Source organism: Salarias fasciatus, chromosome 10, assembly GCF_902148845.1.
Source record: "Salarias fasciatus chromosome 10, fSalaFa1.1, whole genome shotgun sequence".
NCBI classification, from domain to species: domain Eukaryota; kingdom Metazoa; phylum Chordata; class Actinopteri; order Blenniiformes; family Blenniidae; genus Salarias; species Salarias fasciatus.
In genome coordinates this window covers 9496272-9523951 of record NC_043754.1, presented here as the reverse complement: position 1 = coordinate 9523951, position 27680 = coordinate 9496272, and the positions used below count along the sequence as shown (strand labels likewise).

The following is a 27680-nucleotide window of genomic DNA, read 5'->3' as shown; positions in this document are numbered from 1 at the left end:
ACTTCTTATGTATTATGAAAGGAGAATGGGAAAACCCGAGTGTGAGCTCAAGGCCTATGTAGCTGTTGAAAGTTGAAATACAAGTTGAAAAACTGAGGACTGGAATACCCACTTTGGATAACAATAAAGTCAGAGGTCATCCAAACAGATATGTTTAACACAGTGGACCTCAGCACAAATGGTTTCTGAACCTAAAGAAATGACCAAGCAACTAAACTTAGACGCTGATTCCAGCTGTGCAAACAGACAAAGATCCGGTGATGTTTCCTGGTACTTGGAGAGTTCCTGTGGTTGAAAAGCAGCATTAGATAGGACTTTACACTGTTGTTATTGCTATCAAACATGCATTTGATAAAAAAAAAACCAGGAGGGCACACAAATGAAAATGAATATGACCCTTTTATCAAAATATAAATTGTTATGAACAACAACTGTGCGAGATAAGAAACTAGATCAGGCATAATCCATGCAGCCCTGTTTATGAGCCTGCGAGACTCTTTCCAAGTTAAACTGAATACGTTATTGATCTCACAGTTTGAGAGAACTGCAAAGTCTTTTAAGAAAGCTAATTTAACTGAAAAAAAATTACTGAGTGACAAATTTAAATTGAATTTTTATTGATGTCTCTCTGTCTCTCTGTCTCTCTCTATCTATCTATCTATCTATCTATCTATCTATCTATCTATCTATCTATCTATCTATCTATCTATCTATCTATCTATCTGTAGTATTTGTGTTGCGGCCCCTTTAAGAACCTCCTGGGTGTGGAAAAGGAGACGCTTTTTGTGCGTCTCTGGTCAACTGGTCGCGTTCCTTTTCTCTTATGTTCCCATTTTCAATCGGCGATATGGGAATAAAATCTTTATTTAATCCGTTTTAAGATCCGTATACTAAAAAAATGTGTTAATAATTTTAGATGGGTGACATAAATATTACAAAAAACTAAATTTCTCATCAAAACAAGAGAAAGTGTTGCAAGAGGTGTCATAAGAGTGCGAACTGGTTTGGAACGGAACGCTTCCAAAGGGATTCTAGCCGCTCTTCTAAAAGCGACGCAGAAACGAGGAAAAAGTGTCAAAGAGGAGCAGAATACGAGTAAATAAGACCGTAAACCGCGGGTCAGACAAGAACCGGAGTGGACTGAGTCCTAACAGAGCATCTCCACGGTCCGGCCCGGTCCGTGCTCCCCCCGCGGCCGCTGCAGGCTCCCCCGGACACCATGGTTTGCGCTCCTGCGGACAGATGGGAGAGCGGAGTCTCCTCAGCCGAGCTGGAGTGAGCAGAGTGCGGCGGTAGACGAGCGTAGGCAGCGTGTCTCTCCCAAACAAGTTTCCATTGTCTCCAGCCAACCTCCCGAAAGATGGGACACCCTCCTCTGGAGTTCAGCGACTGCTATCTGGACAGCCCGGACTTCAGAGAGACCCTCAAGTGTTACGAAGTGGAGCTGGACAGGACGAGCAAATTCCTCAAAGAAGTGATCAAAGACGGCAACAGTGTGATCAATTCAATCAAGGGTGAGCATGCTGGGAAACACACTGTCTTTAATGACTTGGTTTTTGCATGTTGCATGTAAACGTGGTGGTGTGGTGAGGATTGACAGCATCAGCAGGGCCCTTTGTGAGACCCTGCAGGGCCAGTGAGGGGCCGGAGACGCTCTTCCAGGGAGGTGCCACTGCTCCCCTGGGAGAAGGAGACTCATACCGCCTCCCCTGAAAAGATCTGATGCAGATGTGCAAGGATGACCAGCAGCTGCATCCCTCCACTTCTTATTGTGCAACAGTGTGTGTGTCATCCCCCTCCAGCAGACAGGAGATCGGTCCCAGTGACACAAGGAAACTCCAAAATGACTGTATTCACAAATATTTTTAAAAGATGTGAGGATTACCTTTGAACTGGGCTAAACTTTTACACAAGTGTTATGTAATGTAATACATCGTGATGTACTGCCAGGGTGATATCTGGTTTCTTCTGAAGCAAAGGTAAAGAAGCTCAAACGTCCAGCCAGAGTTTATTAAGATCTGCATTGAGTGTAAATGTAATATCAGCTCCTGGGGGGGGATGGTCCTGATCTTCACATCATCAAGTCTGTGTGCGTTTACGTGAAGAAACAGAAGGACCTGCTTCAGACTGCATCCTCAGGAAGTCCATCCTGAGCTCTCTTATGTTTTGTTAGAACCTCCTCTGTGAACTGAAAGTGTGCCAATAGGAACTGATGCTGCTTTAGAAACAACTCCTCTCGTTATTATTCACTTTGAAATAAGGGATAAATATGTCAGTTTCTGTGAACTCGCTTGCAGCTTTTCCCCCCATCCTCACCACACTGTAAAGTTTAACAGTTTATATATTTATATGTGAAACAGGAACTGTTTTTGTGCACATCAGAAATAGACTGGCAAGTGAAGTTTTCTATAATTAAAAATTAACAGTTTGGAGTGATGGCAGATTTATTGAATCAATAATGCTGGAGCTGTCAGAAAGGAGGAGAAGATGAAGGTTATGTGGAGATGCCTGTGGTGTCTGAACCGTAAAGCATCGTTTGAGAACCTTTATTTATATATATATTAATTCTTTTTGGTAAAGATGTGACTCCAAAATGAAGAATTACACATAACTGGGGCGATATTAGTGTTGTGGTGAGTATTCTCGATTCACCTGCTTCAACTCTCGGCCTTTCAGAAACATGTATTTGAGGTTAGTTGGTGACCCTAAATTGCCCTGAGGCATTAATGTATGTGTGTGTTGTCTGTCTAAAGCGGTATAGAAGATGGATGGATGGATGCATCCACCGAGAAAAACACTATTTGTTTTGTTTCCCATTTCCTAACATGACTGAATGATGACCTTTTGACCTTGGAAACAGCATCTGTCATTGTAGGCCACGCTGCAGAGGATTCTATAGTCAGTTTATGTAACAATCCAAGGTCATGAGTACATGTCGCTGTAATAAACTGCAACAACACGTCAATGAAAGAATCATTTTAGTTTGATGTGAAAACATCCTGCAGGACTTCGTGGGTCTTCTGTCAGACTCTGGATATTGTTCAAACAAAAGTTAAAAAAAAGTATAGTTAGGTTTGTCAGACAATAAAAAAAAATGAGAATCCTGCACAATCCAAGTTCCTCCTGTTAAACGCTCGACTTTATTGATCTGACAGACTGTTTTGTTTCAGTAATGGAAGCCAGACTTCACAGCTAGAACGTATTTTATCGGCCTCATGCTGACTGTTGCTCTGGTGCTAAATACTGCCGGGAAGAGTCCATTAGTTACACTTTGCAACCAAAATGCCAAGAGACAAAAAATAATATATTTTTTTAAATACTGTGAACAACTAGGAAATCATAGCTGGGATTGTTTGACGTTGGTTCAGATGTTCTTGGAATGACCGTGTCTTGTTTTTTTTTTTTTTTGTTTTTTGTTACCAGCATATTCTTTGGCAGTCCAGAAGTTTTCTCAGACCCTCAGCGTGTTCCAGTTTGACTTCATTGGCGACTCCCTCACAGATGATGAAATCAACATCGGTAAGAAGACGCAGACACATTTAAACACACTGCACCCCAAAAAATAAGGACCGGTTTGGCTGCTGAAGTTTTCCTTGACCCTTGTAGAGTGGGCTTATCGGAGGCCACCTCAGGAATTTGGGAGTAGAGAGGAGGAAATAACCTGACAGCATTCCCATCCTCGGTCCATCTGAATGCTGGTTATAGGATGGGATCCGTCCTGCAGGCTGACGGTCTCCATGAGGAGATGCCAGGCTGTTGAGGCTGCAAGGACTTCTTGCATATACCAAGACTCCTTTTTGATATGTAAATACAAAGAAAAATTGGCAATATGTTTTTTTTTCTGCAGATTTGAATCATCTTTCTGCCAAGATTTCATAAATTCTTCATGGAGCTCATCCCACAAATGTGACAGGAAGACTCCTTCCAATAGTAGAATATTTATTAGTGCCAAAAAGCATCGCTATAACCAAGAAATGTTATCATAATGAGATATGAGTGTTGTGCTGCAACATTTCTAAATGAGTTTCCTGTGTCGGACAGTTCAGACAGCAATGTGCCAAGTCTTAAAGTCTCTGTTACGCTCATCATCTCGGTAATTTTGTCCTCAGCTCAGTCCTTCCAAGAGTTTGCGGGACTCCTGCAGGAAGTGGAGCACGACAGGATGATGCTGGTGGGTTATCGGTTTCCTCCACACCGACTCCGTATCCTTCATATTTGATATCAGAGGCTACTCTAACGTGTCCTGCACCGACGATCGGATGCCCAAGAAGGAAACCTTCTGGTCTATCCCATTCAGATAACTTCCTGTTTTAACATAATCCATTGTTTTGTGGTAATCATGATGTTGTTTTGCTGAGATACGCCAGCAACAGATGCTGATGGCGTGAATGTGTGGTTTGAGCAGAGCCATGCTGGTAATTATGTTGGTATCAGTTCCTCTCAGGGCAGCCTTCTTCCCTTTTTCTGGTAATGGTTCCATACTGCTCATATGGGGCTGCATTTTTGTTTCGTGTTTTGGCTCCTTTTATTGATTGCACAAAACAATGGGCACATTCCTCTGAGAAACAGCTGACTCTGGCTTTGGTAGAGGCAATTCCTTCAATCCTGTTCGACTGCATGTTCCTCGTGTTGCCGCTGCTATTAATCCACAAAGGTCATCCAGTGAATCTGGTTTCGGAGCAGGTTTCACTTCTGCATCACCTGAGATTGATTCTGAACAAGAGCCTTTTCCACACAGCTCACACATGAGAGGCTTTCGGACTCTCGTGAACATGCCGAGGTTTGGGATTAGCCGTTTGCACGCTGCAGTTCATTGCAGTAACTGTTGTTCTGTTTTCCCTCGTCCAGGTTCAGAACGCGTCCGATCTGCTCATCAAGCCTCTGGAGAAGTTCAGAAAGGAGCAAATCGGAGCAACAAAGGTGAGTTCTTTCTCTCGTGGCTCCATAATGGCAACGTGGCACATTCTTTAAACACCTTGTAAGTCGGCGTTGGAGGCAGCCCAGTAGGCTCATGTCAGTTTCCGAACACAAGGAGTCGCAGTGTAGCCGCAGAAGGTAATGTTTCCGCACTGTTATTGCTGCATGTTGCTAGGCGTGTTAGTTCAGGCAGGGCAAATTATTCACACACAAGATAATGTACTGAAGGACGCGCTACCTGCGTTACACACGCATGTCTAACGCAGAAAGAAGAACTGACAAGCTGACACATACGAAGAGGCTGAAACGGCCTGTTACTGACCTGCTGATCTGGACCAGCGCACCGGAACAGACTGGTTATTATAACGGCTCTGATAAAGCTTGAGCTACTATATCGAGTTATTGTTGTTATTGAAGTTGTCACATCACTGCAGTTCTCACATCAAGCTTCACTGTGGAGTCACCGACTTCTTTTACCTGTTTCAAATTCAAAGCCAAGTCGTAGTTCACTCAAGGTTAACCTGGTGGAAGGGGCGTGTAGAGTTGCACAATCCTCAGCGTACCAGATGCATGACAACATTTTTTGAATTGTTGTTGTTGTGTTTTCCTTCAGTGCAGCAGAGTCACTGACTTCCTTTTCCTGTAATATATAAATACCATCAAACTCAGCGCCCAAACCCAAGCTGCACATGGGTGTATCAACCTTGACATGCTGAGTTTTGACTTTCTGTTCTCATGTAGACCAATAAAAAAAATTCCTCATTCTTAAAATAATCTATGCAAGATGTCTTGTTAGAAATCTTTGTCCATATAAATATTTTTTCTGTTTCTTATTATTGTGCAACTCTACCTCAACAATATGTGAAACCACATCAGATATCTTAAACACAGTGAACAGTAATATTCATCCATCCTGGTGCAGATCCCGGCTGATGATGGGTTAAATTCTGCACAGGTGTTCAGTTCATCGCTGGAAAAACACGGAGACACACACACTGACATTCACATCCACGGTCAGTTATTCAGAGTCACCATTTAACCTCAAACAGATGTTTTTGGACCGCGGCAAACTGGAGAACACAGAAACCGACGCAGACGCACATGAGGAAAACCTGCAAACTCCGCAGAGAAAGATCACAAATCCTGAATTCAGACCCAGGTTGTTTTCCCTGTGAGACCACAGAGCAAACCACTGCACTGCAGCATCATGCTCAGTTATTTTGAAGGAAGTCTGAGTGAGAGCAAGTCTTTGTTATTTACTGAACAGTGAGCTGCTTTAAAAGGTTTTGGATTCAAAATTAAGACTCACATTAAGGTCAGTTATAAATTACTGAATTTAAAAAAAAAAAAGCCTTAATTTAATCATACCTTAACCTTTATAATTCTCTCCCCCCGCAGGAAAAGAGAAAGAAGTTTGAGAAAGAGAGTGAGAAATATTACTCCCAGTTAGACAAACACCTGAATCTTTCCGCCAAGAAGAAAGAGAGTCAACTTCAAGAGGTCGAGTGAAGCGCAAGTATTTCTCTACAGCCGTGTAGAAAACTGAGAAAATCGATGTGAAACATTTCCCCCCCCCTTTTTGTTTTTTAATTGACTAAAGGCTGATGAACTCGTAGAAAAGGAGCGTCTGAACTTCTACGAGTCGTCGGTGGAGTATGTGTACCAGATCCATCAGGTGCAGGACAGGAAGAAGTTTGATGTGGTGGAGCCGGTGAGTGTGGCTGCAGTTTCCCCAGACTTCCTCTATTTTTATTTTGGCCTCACACCTTTTAAATAGGGGATCCGGGAAACCCACATTGCACTCAGTGGGGGGGGAAGAAAAACCTCCTTTATTGGCTGCGGTCGCGGTGTTACCAGTGTTGACAGTTTAATATGTAACTGGTGCTCGTGCCGTGCAGGTGCTGGCTTTTCTTCACAGCGTTTTAACGCTCAACAACCTGACAGTGGAGATGACTCAGGACTTCATGCCTTACAAACAGGAGCTGCAGCTCAGCTTGCAGAACGTAAGCGTTGTTACCGGCAGCGGGTGAAGTGATTAGGGGGATTTCATATCATTTAATCAGAGTCCTCTGTCTCCTGAAAGTGCTTTTCTGATTTCGCCCGCAGACAAGGAACCACTACGAGAGCACTTGTGAGGAGTTGGAGGAGCTGATGAAGCGAATGAAACATCGATCGCAGGTCTGTAAAATGCAGAGTTTCCTGCCGATGGAGGGCTATCTGTACTGTCAGGAGAAATGTGAGTATACTAGATATAGCCTGGAAACGCGTGGTTTATTGGCCTCCCTCTGATCAAGTCTGTCCGTCTGTGTTTCCTTCAGGGGCGCTGGGCATGACGTGGGTCAAATATTATTGTAAGTATCACAAAGACGGGAGGCTGATGGTCATGGTGCCTTGTGAACAGAAGCCGACAGTCAAGCAGGTTGGTAATAATTAAAACAGTGACACACAGTTTCTGCTGGCTCTGTTCATCTCGCTCTCGGACCTCTCGTTCACCGGCTCTCTGTCGCTGCAGGGCCCCACGCAGCTCACCCTGAGGTCCTGCATTCGCCGCAAGACGGAGTCCATAGACAAGCGCTTCTGCTTCGATGTGGAGACTATCGAGAGGTTAGCGCCGAACAGATCTGAGACACGGCGCGATGAAGCTGCCCAAAAAGCCCTCTGGGATAAACAGGTTCAGGCGGCGAGGTGAACAGGTGGTTTACAAGGACAGCGTGTGAAGGCTAAATGGACCGTAGCCCAAACAATCCCAGAGCAGTGGAAACAGATGGCAAACTCGCAGGATTCAGGGGGGAAAGGAACGCAACAAGCTTATATTTTTATAAGCAGGCCATTCAGAGGGAAATCCATTTTAATGGGTACTTGGGCCACAGGCTGCTGCTGCTGCTCTGGCAGCTTGACAGAGTTCGTCTCCTGAAGTCAGCGGCAGCGCTGCGGCGTTTTAAAGGTTTAAAAGCAGCTTGAGTTATGCATTAATGCCAGACTGTCTCTGTGAGCGCCGAGCAACTAATCTGTGAAAGGAGCATAATGGGGACTTGGCTGTTTGATAAACTGAAGGTGGCAGTGCTGTGTTACTTAGGAAAGTTAATGCTGTGAGCTCAAGATGTTTTTAAACAAGACATGTGAGTCCCCCAACAGTTTGAATACTGGTTAGTTACAAATGGACAGGTGGTTGGTTTATTAACCAAAAATAGCTTAATAACATAGATTTTAGTCCTACAGGGAAACTCTTTAAACTGTGGAATAAAGGACGGATTAAGAATGAACAAATCAAAGGGAAAGATAATATTAAAATTAAAAATTCAGAGATAAAGCTAGAGAGTCTAGATGACTGAAAAAGCCAAATAACGAACAACATTCCAATACTTCATGTTTCATATAGCTCTGTTCTAACTGTCACAGAAGGATTTTGTCAGATTTTTTGATTGATATTTGATAAACTCAGCAGGAGTACTGTGGTTAACATTGCAGATGTAGAAAAAAAAAAAGTGATTTCAGACCGGGGCGTTAATGTGTTTACTCTCTTTTCTTCAGATCTTTGATGATAGTGTTCCTCTACAACGAAGAGACATGGCGGTTAGGTTAATTAGTCACTTTAAAGTGTTTGTGCGATCGTCCTTTTTGGGTGTAAACCTCTGGCAACTCGCCCAGGGTGTACCCTGCCTTTTGTTCCATATCTGCTCCAGCCGTTGTGACGCTACCCTGTACCGGGCGGAGACGGATGGACGGATCTCAGATGTCAAAAACAGGATTTAAACTAATTGCGCAGTTGTTTCCGTTAACAATTGATTGAATGGCCTACAAGCCTGAGAGGCTGGCGCACGACTCGGTTGATTCTGCAGGAGGCAGATTGCGGCCCTCGATGCTGTCTAATTTATCTCAGCTCCATGCTGTCGTTGGCTGCGCTGTGATGAAGCGGTTAGAGCCGAAGCCTCGCAGCCCGGAAAGATCCAGGTTCATTTCCAGGCCGAGGCCTTTCTGCAAGTGTTTCCTTCATCTGTTTTCCTTCTGCCAATGCAAAGTCAGACTTGTGGGGTAAATTGGATTGGAGGAAAACAAACATATGCACATGGAGAATGTGCAAACTCTTCATGAAGATAGGATCGGACTTGAACCCTGGACACTCTTACTGAGTGCTCCACAGCACCATCAGCCCTCCTCTGGAGTTGTTCTTGTTATTTTCCACACTGGAACTATAAATTGGGACTAATAACAGCTCAGAAAGGCTCTCCGGAGTGGTTGGATATTGTAGCAACACTACCCCCCCTTTATCCGAATAATTAAATTGCAACCTTTTTCCTTTTTTAATGGGTTTGTTTCTGTTTCCATAGAAACGGACCCGTCACTTTCCAAGCTCTTTCAGAGGGAGACAGAAAGTTGTGGATGGAGGCCATGGATGGGAAAGAGCCTGTGAGTTTATTTCGTATCATTATTATTTTTTTAATCTATTTGTCCTTTCAACATTTTACTGCTAAAGGTTTTTTTTAATGTTTTTAGCTTAATTAATAATCGCCAGGGATGAGGATTTCGGTCTTTAAAGATTTATAATTTGATTAGAATTGCTTTAGTCACTAAATCCATTTTCAGTGCCTCTGCAGAGAATAAATCATTTATGTTGATGATGTCTTTTTTTTCACAGGATGTAGACATCATTGCTTTTCTAATACAGATATATGAGAAATAGTTTGAGGTTCGCTGGGTTACACGAATTCATCAGTGCAGTCAAATGATGGTACCTAGCTAGTTAATGGACTTTTTTTTTTTTTTTTTTTACTGCACAGCTGAATTTATACTGAATTCTTTTAGCATTTAAAGTGATATTTTGGCTGCTAATGGAGCCCTTGCTGCAGAAACTGACAAGTCGTCTTATGCATTCATCAGATTTGAGGCTATATAACTTAAAAGTGCCTCACTGGTAAAAAATTAGCACACTGTTAATTCCTCTGCTGCAGTTCTCCCTCTCAGCCCATTTTTGGGTCTGTTTTGTGCACATAATAAACTGCCGGAGGATGTGAAAATACCTAAAGGCACACTTTTTGGTGCCCTCTTCCTTTGTAGCTTCCCTTTTGACTTCTGTATATTATGAGCATTTCACAAGTGTTTGTCTGCACTGTTCGCTTCAGTGTTGTGAAGCCTGTGAACGTCCGCCACTCATAACCTGCTGAGACATAAGAGGAACGACTGTGCGCATCCTATTGTTGCTTTTTTGGAAAATGATTCGTTATTTCTGCCTTTTGGCCTGTGATTGCACCTTTTCGCACACATTTCCTCAGATCACTTTCCATCATGAAATGTGTATGACTGGTAAAAGCTCACATCACATCACAAGAGAAAAGTGGAGCTCAAGTAGTTTCATTTTTCATTTTGCATTTGTTTTTTGTACTTGTACATTTCATATCTCTGTATCTTCATACACATATTGACATGGACTGGAAAATATGGGCTGAAAACATCATTTGTTTGACTGAATAATGGAGGAAAAAGTTCAAACTTAAAATCTCTGTAGCTGTTCCCCATTCTCTAACATTATATTGACACTGAACGAAACAGCCAATCAGTAAATTCAATAAATTAGTCCAGGTTTTTCCACAATCAAACTAATAGCTCCATGCTGCTAACATGCATTAGTTGTAATCTCTGTGGGCAGGACCACAAAAAGCCCCACATGCTCTTGATACAAACCCGGACTGACGTTCTCCCTTTCTTTCCCCATTTAAAGTTAATTCTGATAATTTTATCAGATCCCAAACTCGAGAAGTTAACATGAATGCTTTCCATTAAAACTTTTGCGAACCATTTGGCAATAAGGGCGAAAAAAAAATGCGCTGCATGTACTTCTCCAAAAAAAATCTCCTCAGCAACTGGACACTTTGGCAATTTTCTTGTTAGTTGCAAAAAAAAAAAAAAAATCAAAGCAGTCATTCAAATGTTGGGGAAAAAGAGACTGAGGTTTAACTGTTGGTAATGCCTTTCTCTGGCAGCTCCATTATGTTTTCATCCATATCTCAGATTTGTCAGTCCTGAAGTATAATGCTGAGCCACTGGTCCGTTCTGACTCGACTTGAGAATGTTCAAGTAACTCAGCGGTTCCAGTGAAAGTATTAAAAAAAACCAGAACAATCTTCACTTTACTCACAAAAGATGAGGAGAGAGGGAAAAAAAAAAACAACAACTTGTGTATGTGGCTGTGATGGATAAGTTAAGAGCTGTTGTTCTTTTCTCAGTTGTGAAAAAATAACAGATTAGGATCGTGGTCGTCCACTCTCCAGCCGACTGTGACAATAAACACTCGTCCTATTTAAGAGTCCTTGAACAAGACTTTACTGTGTCCAGCTGCTGTGTGGCTGGCCCCGACCCTCTGACGTCCATTGCAGGGGAGGGCAGTGGGCTATTTTAGGGGCCAAACTGAACAAAGCTCTGTCACATGTGGTGGTTTTTTTGTGTTTTGTTTTGTTTTGTTTTTTTGAATCAGCAAATGAATTGGCTGAAGTCGGATTGTGCTGCAGGCCCGAGTTCTTCCTGCCTGGGCCTGTAGTCATGGAGCGAAAACCACTCAATCACATTAAACGCTTCCCTTTTCCCGCTCAGTTTTCTTTTCTCTTTTTTTCTTTCTTTTTTTTTTTTAAATTCACATGTGAGTTTGAACCCTAGAAGCGTCCACTCAGGATGTTGGGTTCAGAGGAGCTGATTTGTTTCCTCCATCAAGAATTTACTTTCCTTCTCATTGTAAAAGAAAAAGGCATGTCCATTAATCACAGTGTGGTTTTGTTTTTGTTTTTTTTCCACAAGCTCCACAGTCTTCACTTTCCTTTTTGCATTTGTTTGCGTTTCAGATTTATCATTCCCCAATTCACAAGCAGGCTGAAAGTAAGTCGGTCACCATGATTTTGTGTAATCTCACACACGCACACACACACACACACACACACACACACACACACACACACACACACACACACACACACCCAGTACATCCCATGTCAGTGAATGTGTGTTATCGTTGAAGCAACGCGGATGTTCCTCCTGTCAAATGAGCCGTTTTCTCTATTGTTTGCAGTGGAACTGAACGAAATTGGATTCAAGTTTGTGCGAAAGTGCATCAACTACGTCGAGGCCAAAGGTGCGTTTCCCTGCAGCCCGCTCTGCCTCTGCCTTAGTTTTCCCTCTCGCCCTTGAGGGGGCAGGCTTGACTCACATGTTGCATTTGTTTCTCCTCCTCTGGCAGAAATATGTCTCTATTCCAGGACTAGTGGTCTAAAAAAACCAAACCGTTTCAGAGAGTAACAATTTTGGACCATGACAAATCTGTTCTGCATAAGACTTATTTTGGAAAGTCCTGCTGTCTAATTTCTGTCATTACTTCTTTCAATAAATTGAATTGTAAAAAAACAAAAAAAAAACAAAAGAAAAAAAGCATCTCCAACTCAGTAACCTGAGTGCATACAACCTGAAAAAGAATAATTCCACGACCACATTGTTTCTTCATCATCGTGATTCATCTCACAGACATTTCTCAAAATCATCTGCATCCAATTTGAATCCCAACTCTTTCAAGTGAGACCTGCGTCTTCATTCTAGCTCCTGCGCGGGGAAGCATGCGGTACATTTCCACTGCTCTCCGTTCGTCCAGATCTCACTCCCTCTCTCCTCTCCTTCCTCCAGGAGCCACACAAGAAGGAGTGTACCGAACAGTTGGCAGCAACATTCAAGTGCAGAAGCTTTTAAACGCCTTCTTTGGTAAGGAAGTGGGCTCGTGAACATGTGCTGCGCTTGTCCATTCACTTTATTTCCCTCTGTCGTTCTCATTAACCTGACTGTACGGCTTTTTTTTTTGTGACGCTTGACCGCACAGATGTGCACTTCTGAACCAAACGGACCCAGTTCTGTTGTTTGACTTCCATTTGGGGCCTCGCACCGCCGGCCCTGCAGCATTAGTCCTGCCTGTTTAGCCGTATCGGAGGCCTTGTGTGTGTTTTGGCCGGACAGCCGAAGTGTGGTCGGCCCTCTAAATGCCAATATGTGTCACAGGCTGGCTGACTGAAGCGCAGCGACTGGCCGGTGCAGTGTTGTGATTACCTGTATCAATTTCAGGGCAAACAATCTCCTTCCAAATTAGAGGACCTTAAGCGTTTCCTTCTCTACACGAGGCTTTCGCCTGATTCTTCTTCATCCGTCATCTCGCTCCTTTGCTTTACATTCTGCCACCGTGACCCCATGTGGAGTAAGCAGGACAGTGACAGATGCATAAAAAAGGCCTGAATTCATTCATGATCATCTCGTTGTGCTCTCGTAGACCCTTCAAACCCCGGAGATGTGGATCTGCACAGCATCGACTGGGACGTTAAAACGGTCACCAGTGCCTTGAAGTTTTATCTGAGGTGAGTTTTCTGAGGCTGAAGACACATCATCAAATAGATTCTGACGTACCTTTAATCCCGGTGCCTGTAGATCTTTTACAGTTAAGTATTTTTCCAATGAGCAAAAGGCAAATGGGTTCGTGCCGATATTGAGGTATCCTCCCAAAAATTTGTCTGATTGCATAACGTGCACAGACCTGGACGTGCTCCATTCAAGCTGTTTGCTTTTTCCAGATTTAAAAATGTGGCCTTGGCAGAGGGTGCACCCTCTCGGTACTTTCTAGTGTAACTGTGTAACAAGCGGCTGCTGGTTTTAGTTTTCTGGTGTTTGATGTCGAGAGTTTTCCTGCCCTCGTGTTTACTTTTGTGTCTTTGTCCTCAGGAGTCTGTCTGAACCTCTGATGACCCACAGTCTACACAGGGACCTCATGTGTGCTGCAAGTAAGACATGTTTTGAAAATGATCAGGACCTACGATCTGGAAGGCTGCGTCGCAGTGTGCGCCTGATGTCAGTGATATCAAGACAGTGGATTGCGAAGTGCGTCTCTGCATCCTCTTGATGAAATGCAGAAATCTATCAGGAGATAGAAGAACTGAAAACATGTCTCGACACGTGAACGCTGCGAAAGGAGAGAAAGCTTTTTCTCCAGTGTGGCTTGTCATTTTCCCCCAACAGTCGGCATCTTAAGCACGAGCTTGCTCTGCATCTCGGTCGACTTTGCAATTACTTTAACATGTTTTTGCGTTATCTGGAAAAATGCGCGCGGACACGCGGCGCACAGGAATGCACCACGCTGAGTGGACTTCTGCAGCCGGTCGGCCAACACGGTATCACTGTAGACGCCGAAGGAAACCCGAGTCTCCTGATTGTTTTTGCCTGTCACCCGACATTATCGTAAAACAGAGAAGACAATGAGTTTAATAGCATCAGCCTCATTCTGTCAGGATGTTGCATTAAGGCTGCCAGTGGTTTGGGTTTCCTGGAAAATGCCATTCATGAGTTGAATAGGGGAGTCCTCCTCATGCAGCCTGGATTTTTTGAGACTTTCTGTCTTTTGTCTCACGTCTTCGCAGTGAATAGCTGAGCTCTGCTCCGTGTCGTTTCGTGATTGCCGCGGTACGCATATTTGAAAATAGGGATTCCTGTCTCAGTACGAATGCGCCTCGGCTTTGGATTGTGATCTTTTTGCATTCATAGAGATCTCACTGGTCCATACAGAGCAACATGTCGATCACAGGACTTTCCCCCGAACGTCACAAGAACTTTGCGCCGTTTCAGTTGCTACCTAAATTTAGTCACCAAAAACTGCCTCGTAACTTTGTGAAAGTTCAAACATGACTACTGACCTCATTGTGTTTTATCTACCATCATCAAAAACCTTCCTCTGTGAACCAACTATTTTCCTCAATTATCGTCTTTGTGCATGATCAAATGGAGGACGGGAGAATTTACGATGTTGTCAATCTTGTTGCCACTCGGGCTCGTCTCCCTTTCAGCGTTGTCTCCGTGAAGCCGTTTACAGGGCAATAAAGTGTGATCAAAAGCAGCCCGAGTCGAACCTCCTCCGCGGTTACAGTATGTCAGACCAGGATGCGGCCCTCTTTGCTTTTATGGTGTTGTTGTTGTAGGACTTTGGTTTTCCTCTTACCCCCCTCTCAGATTGAATGGTGCCGCAGTGTGTTTTGCATTTATTGCCGTCAGCCTCAACAATGAGCAAAGAAACCCTCTTTAGTTCCTAGAAGAGAACGTTTAGTTCCAGGGACTTTAGGTGGAAATGTGCAAAAACGATGCCACTAATTAAAATCATTCATTTGATCTGTTTTTTGACGTCTTTTTTTTTTTTGTTTTGTTTTCCCAGAATCAGACAATCTTGACTCTCGACTGAGTGAAATTCACTCGCTCGTCTACAAACTCCCAGAGAAGAGTCGGGAAATGCTGGAGATGCTCATTAAACACTTGGTCAAGTGGGTACTCGCATGCTCGGCGGTGACTCAGTCTTTTCAGAGCCTGTCATACCGAAATAAGCCCAACATGTAAATGCCTGTTTTGAATTAACCCTGAATTCATCCCGGCCCGGCGTCTGTTGACAGCGTGTGCAGCCACAGCGATGAAAACCTGATGACTCCGTCAAACATGGCGGTTATCTTCGGACCCACGCTCATGAGGGCGAAGGAGGAGACGGTAGCGGCCATGCTGGACATCAAATTCCAAAATATCGTGGTGGAGATTCTGATCGAGGAGCACAAAAAGGTACACAAGACGTCATCACATTCCTGCGCCTTTTTTTACCGACCTGTTTGACATCGTGAGAAGTTACGTTCATGCTGCGGGTCCCATGAGATGATTGATGCCATTTATTTAGAAACAGGGTTTCTCCCCCCCCTCTTCCAGAAAGCACAGAGGCCACAGATTTGTTTTTACACACTTCTTCGGATTTTTCTGGGTCATAATATTCCTTTTACATTTCTCATTTTTGTATATTTCTCAAAGTTTATCTGAAATTTCAGAATTTTGTGCTTCATAATCGGGAGAATAAAATCTCACACAGTCTGAAAAGAAGAAAGAAACTTTCAAAACGATTGATCTTCTCACTGTTAGCTTTGAACTGATGAAAATTTAGAGTCGCTGACCTCAGTTTTTGGACTGAGGGGAAGCTGAGGAAACCCGCTTGCACACAGGGAGAACATGCAAACTACACGGAGAAAGGCAGAGCCAGGATTCTAACAAAAAGTTCAAATAATTTAAAATCAAAACGATAAAGTAATTCACCCTATAAGCCAAAGAGAAAAAATGTGTCTTAAGAGATTATTTAAAAATAAGAAATCAAAACTGATTCCACTTTTTTTTTTTTTACCTCTCAGCTTCCTGTTGCGTTTTTGACAATAAACAATAAGTGAACGTGAGAACATGAACGCTGGAACAGGTTGAACAGATACTGGGAGGCAAGGCCTTGTAAAAACTAATGAACTGAAATCAATCTCCAAACAACATCTGGGTAACGCGCACCAGCTTCGCTCCCATGGATGCCGTGATGCTCTGATTTTAACAAACCTCGGTGAATTCCTCGTTTTTCATCCTGAAACATACATTCAGTCATCAAATGCTATTCCCGTCATTACAGTCACTGTGCACTGGGCTCAGTGTGACCTCTGCTCCGTGAACGCTTCCCCCAAGGCTGCCGCGCCGCTAAATGGGCTCGTCACACCATGATAAATAACACCCAAACACGCAGAGTCCCTCGGCGTTGCATTTTTCTCTTCATTTAGCTCAGAAAAAATAGGCTGTAATCGGAAGGAAAGCACTGATTTCCTCCACCTTTTAGCAAATTACAAGCTAATCTACGCTGTTCTGTTGATTTCCTGCTTTATTAGCCTGTTAAATGCTGTGATTCCCTCCATATATTTTTTTGCGCCAAGGACTTTCTTCTTGTGTTGACAGCAGCGCTGCAATGTAACGTTCCTGCACGTCGAACATATAATTGTATGATGAGGCAACATTGAAGGAATTGCATTTTATTTATACAGCTCTGCGCAGAAAAGACTCGCAAAGTGCCTCACAATAAAACACAGCACAACCTAAAACTCTGAGTTAATTGAAAGCTTCTCGGCATAAAATTGTCCTCAGCTGCCTTTTAAAAGATTCAATGCATACTGTGGTGTGTAGAGACAGCGGGAGAGAATTCCACAGTCTTGGTGCCACCGCCTGAAACGCCCAATCTTCAAGAGTTTCAGACCAAGTGCGTGAGATTAACAACAACTTTTCACCCAACTTCTGACCTGTTGAGGCTGTTCAGGCCGCAGGAACAGAATATGGCTTCAGCAGGTATTGGGAAAACTAAAAGATCTCAGATAGGATGTTGGGCCTGATGTGGTTTAACCTCTTTGTGGCGCCGGGCTCATCCTGCTCTTTGGAAAATTCACTTCCCCAACTAATGAAGCCCTCAGATTTGGAGTAAACCATTTTCGAAACTTCGAGCAAGTTCTGCTGCTTTTGTCATGCAGTTAGACAGAGAACAGTAAAGTTCTTATTCTGTGTGCTTGGCAGGAGCAGAACATGGAATACAATGAGGGGAAACCCTGATGCGGCGACTTTACCGAAGGAGACAATAGCTTGATATAGACCCTCGGAACAGGTGGAAATTGTTAAAAAGTAAAGTCCAAAAGCGATGAGGTCCAGAGGCCAGCACCTTTTTGAAGATTGCTAATGAGCATTTTGTGTCTCATCATTTCAATCTGTACCGAAAAAAAAAGGAAAGAAAAGGCAACAGTGTGTTGTGTGTACTGGATTATGTTCTGGCTCAGACCAGCAAAGCGCCTGAAGACGGCACCGCGTCCAGCTGCGTGGCAGCTGCAGAAATCATGAATTAACTATTTTCTGCTTTAAGTTTCATAAAGATTCAGCGAAAGAGGTAGAAAATCAGCTCCGGACTGAAGCAGCAAGTCTGCAGCCGATCCTGACTGAGCTGCAGCAGAGGCCTTTGTTCGTCGTAGATCTAATCTCAGAGTCGTTATTTTGATCTTTGTTCTTGTTTGTACTTTGTTAATATCTGTTCTACACAAAAGCAACATTTTACTTCTACACTCTTTCTTCTTTGTCTTGTAAATACATTTCTTTATTACAAGCGTACAGGCTGTGTGGCTGAAATCGCTCCCACTGAGCCAAATGCTACTGTAACCTTTTTTGTTTTTTTTCCCTTTTTCGTCTCTTTTTTTTTCCAAATGTGATTGCAGATCTTCAGTTATATGCCAGAGGACAGCGCTGCCCCACCTGTCCCTCCTCCGCGGATCACCCCGAGAAAGCGGCAACCCATCACAATCTCCAAGCGGCCGGCTCGTGTTTATCAAGCTCTTAGTCACGACCACTTCCAGCACACAGAGAGTAATTATCGGCCTCTCTTGGCCTGATTGTCGTCATCATCCTCATCATTATCCCATCCTGTCTGTGCCCAGCATAGAGTAGATTATTTTGAAATGTTGTTTTTTAAAAAATTTTTTTAGAAAGACTCGTACCACAGCGTACCTGCGGGGTCATTTCTTGACATTTTCTAAATGGGATTTATTGTAGTGTGTGTGTCAATCAAAACAATTATTACATATCCCTATACTTGGAATTTGTTTGTCAAATCAAATTCAATTAGTTTTTTTTTTTCTTTTTCTTTCTCTCGCTCTGTTCTGTGTCGTCCTAAAATGTTGGTAGAAAAACCCTGTGGAGCTTTTTTTTTTTTCTTTTTTTCAAAAAAAAAAATTAATTTCAAGAACAAATAAAAGTATCTACATTTTAATCTCAAGTAAGTCTTTTTTTTTCCAGAGCTTGAGGCTAAATCGTAATTTTCTGTCTGTTTGAAGTCCTTGTTGAGTGGGTGTGACTCCATCCTCTCACAGACTCGAACGGGACAGTTAACAGCAGCATTGTGTGATATTCTGAACACAGCGTTTGCTTTCGCCACATCGCCAGCTCGGCTCTGTGAAGCCAGCGCTTGACTCACGGGTAAAAACTTCTGTTTATGTAACGCACTTTACCAGAAGTTGAAATACCGGTTCGACAGAACCGCGATCTATTTTCTCCGGAGTTGGACGTGACCTTGACTTGCATTGACATTTGAGTCAGACGACCGCCGCCGAGCCAAACGTTTGCATTTGCCCGCCGTCGCCGTTGCAGTTGACGCTGTTTCTTTTGCAACAGACGGCCAGAACGACGCCTCCAGTAATGACGGGGACGCCCCGGCGGGCCCCGTTCGCCTGCAGCGGGCCAGACCGGTGGGCCTCGCTCCGCTGGCCCCCAGAGAGCCGCCTCCGAGACAGGCGCTGATGCCCAAACCGGGGCTCCGCCCGGACAGGCCGGCCGAGCCGGAGAGCGCCAGACCGAGGCCGGACTCCTCCCCCGCCGCGCTGAACGGGGAAGCCGGCGTCTACGTGAGCAGAGTGGCGTCCTTTCAGAGCAGGAAGCCGCCTCCCAGAGGCACGCCGGCCGGCAGAGAAGGTAACCAGCTGCTGAACACCCGAGGGAAGCCTTCCTGCGTGGAGTTTGCGTGTTTTCTCTCCCGTCGTTCAGACGAATCGCATTCATGCATGGAAGACGAATGTAAAAAAAAAAATCTAATTTTCCTATACCTCAACTGCTTTGATTATTTTTGGTTGACCTCAAGAATTAATATCCAACAATTATCTGTCATCTGTAATTGACTCACTAATTATTTTTAATCGTTTTAGGTTGATGATTTAAAATAAGTCTGAATAAATGTGGCGCGCTGGTGGAGCGGTGCTGAACGTTAGACGTGTGTTTGTGGCTGATAATGAAGCAAAGCAGACACTGACTCACTTCCTGCAGTCGTTAAATGCCATAAAATTTGCATGCAAGTGTTGTTGCTGCTAAATTAGCATTGTATGTATTTTAAACTGGTGTAGATTGATGTTAATGCCTACAAAGGTTCATTTAGCACCTGTCGGCTCATTTCAATGATTTCTATTATTCTTTGTTTTTTTTTTTTTGTTTTTTTTTTTAACTTCTCACTATGGTAATACTGCCTTTTAAGCAGCATCAGAAGAATGTTTTCACCAAGAACAGCTTTGATGAATCTATTGCAGGCTGCCTGCCAATCACCAAATGCCAAACAGAAATCTGCAGCACGCTGGTGAACTTAGCGAGGTTTTACTCCGTCAGGTTTCCTGAATCTGTCGCGTGAGCCTGTCCTCTTCAACGTTTCAGGAGATTCTGACGGCCTGACGAGAACGAAGTCGGAGAAGCACGCCATTTGTCGGCCCCCTGTCCGGCCTCCCGAGCCTCCGTCCAGATTTCCCCCTCCACAGAAGCCCCCGACCGCAGCCGGCAGCGAGGGCACGCCCACATCCTAGTAAGTGCTCTTTGGATGTGCAGTAAAAGAAAAAAAAAGTGCGACTGCACATCCATTTATGTATGCAAATGCAGGGTTAGCGGAGAGAGGTCCAGCATGTATTCAACGCACGGCGGCATTTTTATGAGCAAAACAATAAAAACGTGTGGCTTGAGCAATCTTTAAGTGGTGGCAGATTTGCAGATGTCTGGGCATCAGGAAGCCATTAGTGGCTTTGTTAAAGATCGTCACCTAAATAATCAAATAGATGTGGAAGTGGCGGCACCGTCAGAGGGCCGCGGTTTAACAATAACACGGGGAAACCGCGCGTCCAGGCTGTCACCACTGCAGGCTGCTGCCGCAGATTTATCGCAGCGTCTTCTTCGGGATGGTTTCAGGGCCGCTGAAGCGGCCTCTGCGGATGACATTCTGCATCAGGCAGTGTAAACACTATTAAAGTTAGTAGAATCGTTAATTTTATTAGAACTTTATATGGCGATGAGACCCAACGTACACCGAGCTGCTAAAGAGTCACATATTTCCCAGGGGAGCTGATAGAAATCACCTACGCAGTAAAAAAAAAAAAAAAAAAAAAAAGGATATGATTGGCCGTATTAAACACGACTCCACTCGTGTGCTGGTTTTGCTGAATACGGCCTGTTTGTTTACGTTTGTTTCGGCTGCCTCCAAGTTAAAGCCGCATGAAGCGCTTTTCATGTTGGCGTCGAGTTGCAAAATGAGAAAAAGATGTTTTACCTGCATTCCAAACATTTCTGCAGACGGCTTTCGAATCTGGAAGGCACCGCATGTCAACGTTTCTCCTTTTTCTCTGCAGCGTCGCGTCCAAAACCAAGTTTTTTGAGAATGCCTCCAAACAAGTGGGCAGGTTGGTGAAAGGCTTCTTTTGTATTTCTCTCCTGACCTCAGGACACGAGTCACAGACACTTTTTGACAGCACATGATGCGATAAGTCGGTAAATACTCTAATGGCGACTGTATGGATTTATTTTTGATTTCACGGCTGTAGAAGTGTGACAAAGTGAATGACTGAGTGCTTTTCTCTGCTTTTCCAAGAACATTTCGTGTTCAGACATCAAAGCCGGGAAGTTTCTCAGAATGACTGTGTTTTCGTAGAGTTTGCATGCGACATGTTGGCGAAGCTTGTCTCTGAGTGGACAGCAGCGCCGCAGAGGTCGTGGACGGCCTCATAATCATCTGCTTTTGTGGCCAGAACACATGCCAAATCCTGCCACAGGCGGGGAATCGAGATCAGACATTACTTTAGTCGCTTGATTATTTGTATGTGAAACTAAGTTGTCTTAATTAAGCGAGTGAATGTTAACTAGTGGTTTAAAGCTGCTGATTTTCAGAGAAACGGATTCCTCTGCTCCCCTCCGGTTCTTTCTCACGTGAGGGCCTGCCGCTCATGAGGCGCCAGTACCGCTGTGACCAGGAAACAGACACGTTTGCTCTTCTTATGATTTGCATGCAGAAGCCCAGCTGTCAGCGCCGCTCCGGCAGCAGCAGAGGCTGTAAAATGTCTCCATTTATCAAAGAAAGCTTGCCTCCTTCTTCTTGTTTATTCTAACATCCATTCACAGTGATTCACTTTTTTTTCCTCCACATTTTATGCTACAGCCTGATTGCAAAACACAATACCCGGTAATGAGAAGGTGAAAAAGTTCACTTGAAGTTGAAATTAATACGTGTGCATAATCCTTTGCTCAATGATGCAGCAGTTACAGGATCAGGTCTTTTTGAATATCATGGCTCAGGCTTGGCTCGCCTCTCTTTCCTCCTCGCCTCTCAGGCTCCGCATCTCAGGTTGGATGAGAAGTGCTGGTGCTCAGCCACTTTTCGGATCTCTCCAGAGATGTTCAGATTGAAGTCTTGGCTTCGGCTCGAGGACGTTCCTCGAGCTGTCCTGAAGCGTCCTTTGATATCTCGGCTGTTTGCTTCGGGTCGTTGACCTGCTGAAAGACGAGGTTAAGAGCTCTCTGGAGCAGGTTCCATCCAAGGCTGTGTTCCTCTTCCCCTCCATCCTGGCCAGCCTCTCTCTTCCTGACACGTAAAACAGCCCACAGCATGATGCTGCCACCGCCATGCTTCACTGTAGGGATGGGATTGATCAGGTGATGAGGGACCTGGTTTCCTGCTGACATGACACTGCGGAGCTATAGGAAGCCTCAGACTCTCCCTGTAATGAATCTTTAATGTTGTTTCTGTGTTTCTAGATTCTTGAACAGTGAGACAATCGTTTGACCTTGATTTTTAGAACTGACTCCAACATTTTATCCTCAGTTTGATGGAGCAGTAAAGACGACAGATGTTCGCCGTCCCAAAGCAGCTCTCACAAGATATATTCTTCTTACATCAGTTCAGAGTCATTCAGTTCTTGCCGATTCTTCATGTGAAATTCATTGTTTGTCAACTGTATGAAAAAAAGATGTGATTTTTACTGTGAAGCATGAATAATTTATATGAAATTTTTCTCTTGTGGTTCAGTCCATCGACCTCTCCGCCACCATCAGTGTTAAAAAAGGAGGTGAGATTCAGCACAGATTTTTTTTTCATGTGTTTTATGCTATTCCATTCTTTCCCTGAATGTACTGGTGCAATTTTTTTATTTATTTTAATTTTTTTTTTAATCTTGTGATTTCTTCTTCGACTGAGACGGACTGTCGATGTTTTTTTCTCTCCTCAGAACTGACGTTGAGGTGACTCAGACCGCATCATGTGACCTCGACAAGGGGGCCAGTATGGAGCTGGAGGAGGCGGTGGGCGGGTGGCGGAGGGACCACCGGCGGACTCCAGCGAGAAAGAGATTCTCCGTAGAACTGAATGGGTTTTCATTTTCGAAGGCGAGAATCCCGCTGTACGGCGACACTGTAGCAAAACCGCCTTTTGTGTGCGCTCACACACAGTAACCGCTTGATTGTCATTCCAAAGTTAAGCTGGAGTAAAAGTTTTTCTCATTCCTCGCCAGTTTTCTCCCCCCCCAAAAAAAAAAGAAAAGTTTCTCTCTATGTTCACGGTGTTTAGATCACATCTCACCTTTTGAGTTTTCCTAAACTAATCACTGGACTTGTTAACTCTTGTTTTTTTTTCATGCAGAGTGAATTAAGAGTCCCAAAGAAGACTAATGGAGTTAATCAGTTCAAACGTGGCCCATTTTTGAAATGTGAACGTTAGAGTCGACGTGAACTTAAAGTCACTGCTGTTGATGCATCTGTCTGCCCGACTCGATGCCGCAGTGCTGAAACCACCGGACAGAAACAAATGTACAGAGAAAGATGTTTATTCTGAGCGCAGGCTGGATACAAACTGGTGTGTTTTTTTTAGTGAGTTATCTTAACTGTTTTAGCTGGTTATAAAGAATGTTGAGGGAAGTTTTTAGTGAGTGAGATAATCTGTCAGCCTAATGTCGAGAGGCATTCCATCAAAGTATTTTTATTTTTTCCCCGGTGTTTTTACTCCAGTTGAGTGTCTGAATTCACTCTGGATGTGATGTTAGTTTAATAGGATGTTCTTGTTTTAATATGAGGTCGTACAGGAAGGACTGTAAAGTCTACCTGAATTTATTGCACCTGTTATAAATGATTGGGCGTCGACGAGGAAAAAAAATGAAAAGAAATCTGTTACAGTAAATAAGAGAGAACATAACACTCCACTGTTTGTGTTGTTTATAAAATGTTGACGTTAATATCATTTTTGTTGCTTTTTTTTTTTTTTTTTGTTCATTCAACTTGAAAATTCTGGTTGTTCCGGTTTCCCGAAATTGAAATAAAACATGAAACATTTATGTATTCTTTTTTTTTTATTTGCGTGATCTTTTCACACTGAACATCAGGTTTGTCTTTCTTTCACTCGTGTTTCTCGTTTGCCATAAAAGCCAAGTTTTATTAGCGTGGTTTTCCTCTTACGGGGGACCGTAAATCAAAGTTAGGCTCTTAACAAAGATTTATCGCGAATTATCAAATTTGAAATGTAACTTGGTGGTGCCAAATCTCTTTACTAGAAAAGTAGGAAAGTAGAGTTTAAAAAACAAAAAAACAAAAAAAAAAAGCCTTATGCAACGCCTCCAGCTGCGTCACACGTGTTCGTCCTCACTGCAGTTCAGAAACTGTACGAGAGCAAGGCCGCAGCTTCTAGCTGCAAAACTCCACATCAGGGCAAATCAAATGAAATCTCCATCAAATGCATCCCACTGACCTTTCATTTCTTTAAATTAACAAACATCTGACACTTTGCCAAACAATTGACACGTAAGTTCTGTAATTAAGGGAAAGAAAAGGAAAAAAAAAAAAGAACCAGGCCCTGAAATGTGAAACAGGTTTGAGGTCGGGTGTAAATGATTAGAGGCTTGTTTGGAGTGAGCCTGTTTTATTTAAACCTCTGACGTTTGAGCCCTGCTTTTCTCTCCGCCGTTGGAGTCTGCCGTGTCTTTGTGCCGAGACATAAAGAGCTGTTTAAGACCTTCGGAGGAGAGGTGCCTTTCAGTCTCGCACAATATCCGATGGAAATTTCAAATGAGATTCAAAATAAATAACTCGACTCTCAGAAATGTTATCGGCGAGTGATTAGTGTCAGCAAGGAGCGACCCCCCCACAGTAGATTCAGCCCAGAGTGGGGGGGCTCCTGCCATGAAGGGTCCAGGAACTCTGGCGTTTCCATCGATTTGATGATTTGGCATCAAATTTAGGTCTGGGTGTTTTGGTTTTGTCTGTTAATCCTAACAGGCTGTTTGTCTCACACCTCTGAGTTACAGGAAGCTTATTGCTGGAGTTCCTTCTTATGAAACAGATTCAAAACAGGCCTGGAGCTCTCAGACATAACAGAGAGGTAAGAAAGAGTGAGCCGTGTCTTCATCCCTGCGTTTGTATTGCTTTAATATTTGCGTAATTGGAAGCATGTTGAATTCCTCCACTTGCCAGGATGCCTCATTGACTTGACGGCTGCATTACAACAGGCTCCAAACATCCAGTGAATGACTTAACATGGCAGATGCGCATTTCATTGAGCTTTATTGAAGAGAGTAAAAAAAAAATGAGTCACATTAAAACGTTGACACGTGGATAACGATAAATGTCAGCTTGCATTTCATGGCAGCCCGTTTAACTCTTAGCTGCTGGTTGATTCTGTCTGAGTCGGGAGATCCCCGCAGTCAAGCGGCTGTTTCTTGTGAGCACCATGAAAAGTTCCTCCTGAAAAAAAAAAACCCTGACAAGAAACCTCAACCCGGGCTCCGGGCGGCCGCCTCGAACAAAATGCTTCCTATCAACGTGTTCCTATCCGTGGCCGTCTGCGTCCAAGAGCTGCCTGCTGTTGGACGTTGTATTTATTTTGCTGCCGGCTCCTCCCTCCCACATTCCAGCCTCTCCTCCTCACTCCTGACCCTCCTCATCTCCACCGGCCCCGATTTCTTTCAACCGCTGCTCTCCTGCATCCACCTTCTCCACTCTGCAAGTGGAAAGCCCTGAAATGTTGAAGCCAAGCAGGTGATTGTGAGTTACAGTATAGGAGCGAAGCGAGCGCACTAAACAGTGTGTGCTCCTGCTGAAATAATGAGGTGATAATACTTTCCTCAGGTGCAGACTAATGTGGAGGACCTGATGGGTTTTTTTTATTATTATTTCAACCACAACTCACCGGTAGATGTGAAAAAGAGGAGGACAAATTAGCACTGAAGTGCTGCGGTCACTGCTTTAGTGCTGCTCAGTTACAAGTACAGCTCTTAAAAAGACCAGATCCATGCATAATCTTCTCATTTCATCTGCTCAAAATACCTACATTCAGAGCACATTTCCCAAGAATAAAAATTACAATATGTTTTGTAAACAAATGCAGCTATAGAGCAGAAATTCTCTCCCCTGAGGGAAGAATAAAGAACAAAAATTAAGATAAAAAGGTTTAAATATTAATTTAATTTGTGGGCACATTCAGAATCTGCAAGTACCTTGAGGATCTTTATGTTTTCTTCTACATTAACCATGGAAGAGTGAAGGAAATCCTATGATATAGGAAACATTGTTGTGCTGAAATGTGAAAAACTGTATAATGTGTGCTATAATGTCATATTTAAGAAAGCCAATTAGGCGTAAACTGCTATTGAGGAGAAGAAAATATGAGAAGAACTGCATAATTGGAAAAACCACTCTTGGAAACTTCAAGCCTCCAAAACTAGAGATTGTTTAAAGTAATGTGAACGGCTCTGTGAAAGACCTGGGAAATGCAGTTGGGCTCTGGACTGACCCAAACTATTTGCTCTCCTGATCATCATTCATGCTGTTTATGTGAAACGAACTCCCAACTATTAAACTTGAGTCCTGATGAAGGTTTTCTGGCTCAGACCGTTTTTTTGCCTTATCGCTCCGATCACACTCGATCAGTCACAATCAGCAGTTCACACACACACACACACACACACACACATCACCCAGTTAAATAAAGTCACATTCCGGCCCGAGAGTTGGGAATCGTTTTAATTGCCTTTAAAAGACGATGCAACTTTACATCTTTGAAAAACACACATATTGAAAAAACACGGGTCACAGAGGGTAGAAATCATACAAGAGGTGACTTCAAAAGTCACGTGTTTGAGACACCGAACCAGACGACACACTGATCAATATATACAGTTACTGTAGCATGTACAGAGAAGCCTGTTAATATGCAGTACACCGGGCACACACCGACTGTTGTCCCTCGACAGATTTACAAGCACTGTTTGATCGTATGAGAGTTAAAAAGTTACAGGAGCGCGCTGGCGATGCATTCACACCCACCCACCCCTCCTGTAATCGAGCATTAAAAACTACAGCACTGTTCAGAGTTAATCAGACAAAATGTGCTGCGATACTCTCACGATATTGATGCTATGTGAAAAAAAAAAAAAAGTTTGATCATTTCTGAGTGGTGAAATCTGGTCAACAGCACAGGGTACTTAAGGACAAGCTTCAAAAGAGTGCACTGTTTTTTGTTTTTTCATATGAAAGATGACTTTATCTGCATATCTTTCCCATTTTATTATGATTTAAGGATTTTTCTGCTCTTTAACGTCAGTCTTCTGATGGTGCTATTTTGGGATTACAGTCGTGTCCAATGGATTGCCGGTATTATGTCCATAGCTGCTGGGTGCCTCATTCTTGACCACACAGCCACGATTGTATTAAAAAAAAAAAAAAAACAAGAAGCCAAACAGAAAAGTGAAACTTTGTGCAGATGTAGAGGAAAGTCATGTAAATCAGCTACAAAAACCACCCCAGAAGAAAAAACAGAAGTCGGGGCATTGTAGTCTCGTACGTCTCACGATACGGTACAACGAAGCGTTGTCACGCCTGCTGATAAGATGATCCATGCGATGAGCAACAGCGACACTGGGATAAACAGGTAGTCCAAGCCATATATGGATGTTCGTGCAGCACTTTATGTAGAGCTCAAAGTTACACACACAGTTATTACAAACACGTGACGCATGCATCTACAAGCCAGTAAAAGAAGTGTCTTATCGTTAAAAAGTGTTGAATTTACACAGAGTTATAAAAACTTGCAGAAAATTATCAAACCATCGAGAGTCAGC

General features: G+C 43.4%; 1 protein-coding gene across 1 annotated transcript; it reads left to right on the top strand.

Annotated features, from left to right (window-relative positions):
• The first annotated feature begins 949 nt into the window (after positions 1-949).
• Positions 950-23116, top strand: ophn1 (oligophrenin 1). The gene is made up of 24 exons (XM_030101046.1): positions 950-1514; positions 3424-3519; positions 4110-4171; positions 4849-4920; positions 6316-6417; positions 6518-6628; positions 6816-6920; positions 7024-7153; positions 7236-7336; positions 7430-7521; positions 9246-9324; positions 11748-11781; positions 11972-12034; positions 12577-12651; positions 13208-13292; positions 13654-13712; positions 15131-15236; positions 15363-15522; positions 18003-18150; positions 18955-19251; positions 19978-20122; positions 20937-20987; positions 22607-22646; positions 22806-23116. The coding sequence occupies exons 1-24, from the start codon at positions 1361-1363 to the stop codon at positions 22809-22811; spliced, it is 2373 nt and encodes a 790-aa protein (XP_029956906.1). The 5' UTR covers positions 950-1360; the 3' UTR covers positions 22812-23116.
• Positions 23117-27680: the final 4564 nt, after the last annotated feature.

Coding starts and splice junctions, on each gene's coding strand:
- ophn1 (XM_030101046.1), top strand. CDS start 1,361: ATGGGACACCCTCCTCTGGAGTTCAGCGACTGCTATCTGGACAGCCCG. Junction 12,035..12,576: donor CAACTACGTCGAGGCCAAAG/GTGCGTTTCCCT, acceptor TCCTTCCTCCAG/GAGCCACACAAGAAGGAGTG. Junction 13,713..15,130: donor GGACCTCATGTGTGCTGCAA/GTAAGACATGTT, acceptor TTGTTTTCCCAG/AATCAGACAATCTTGACTCT.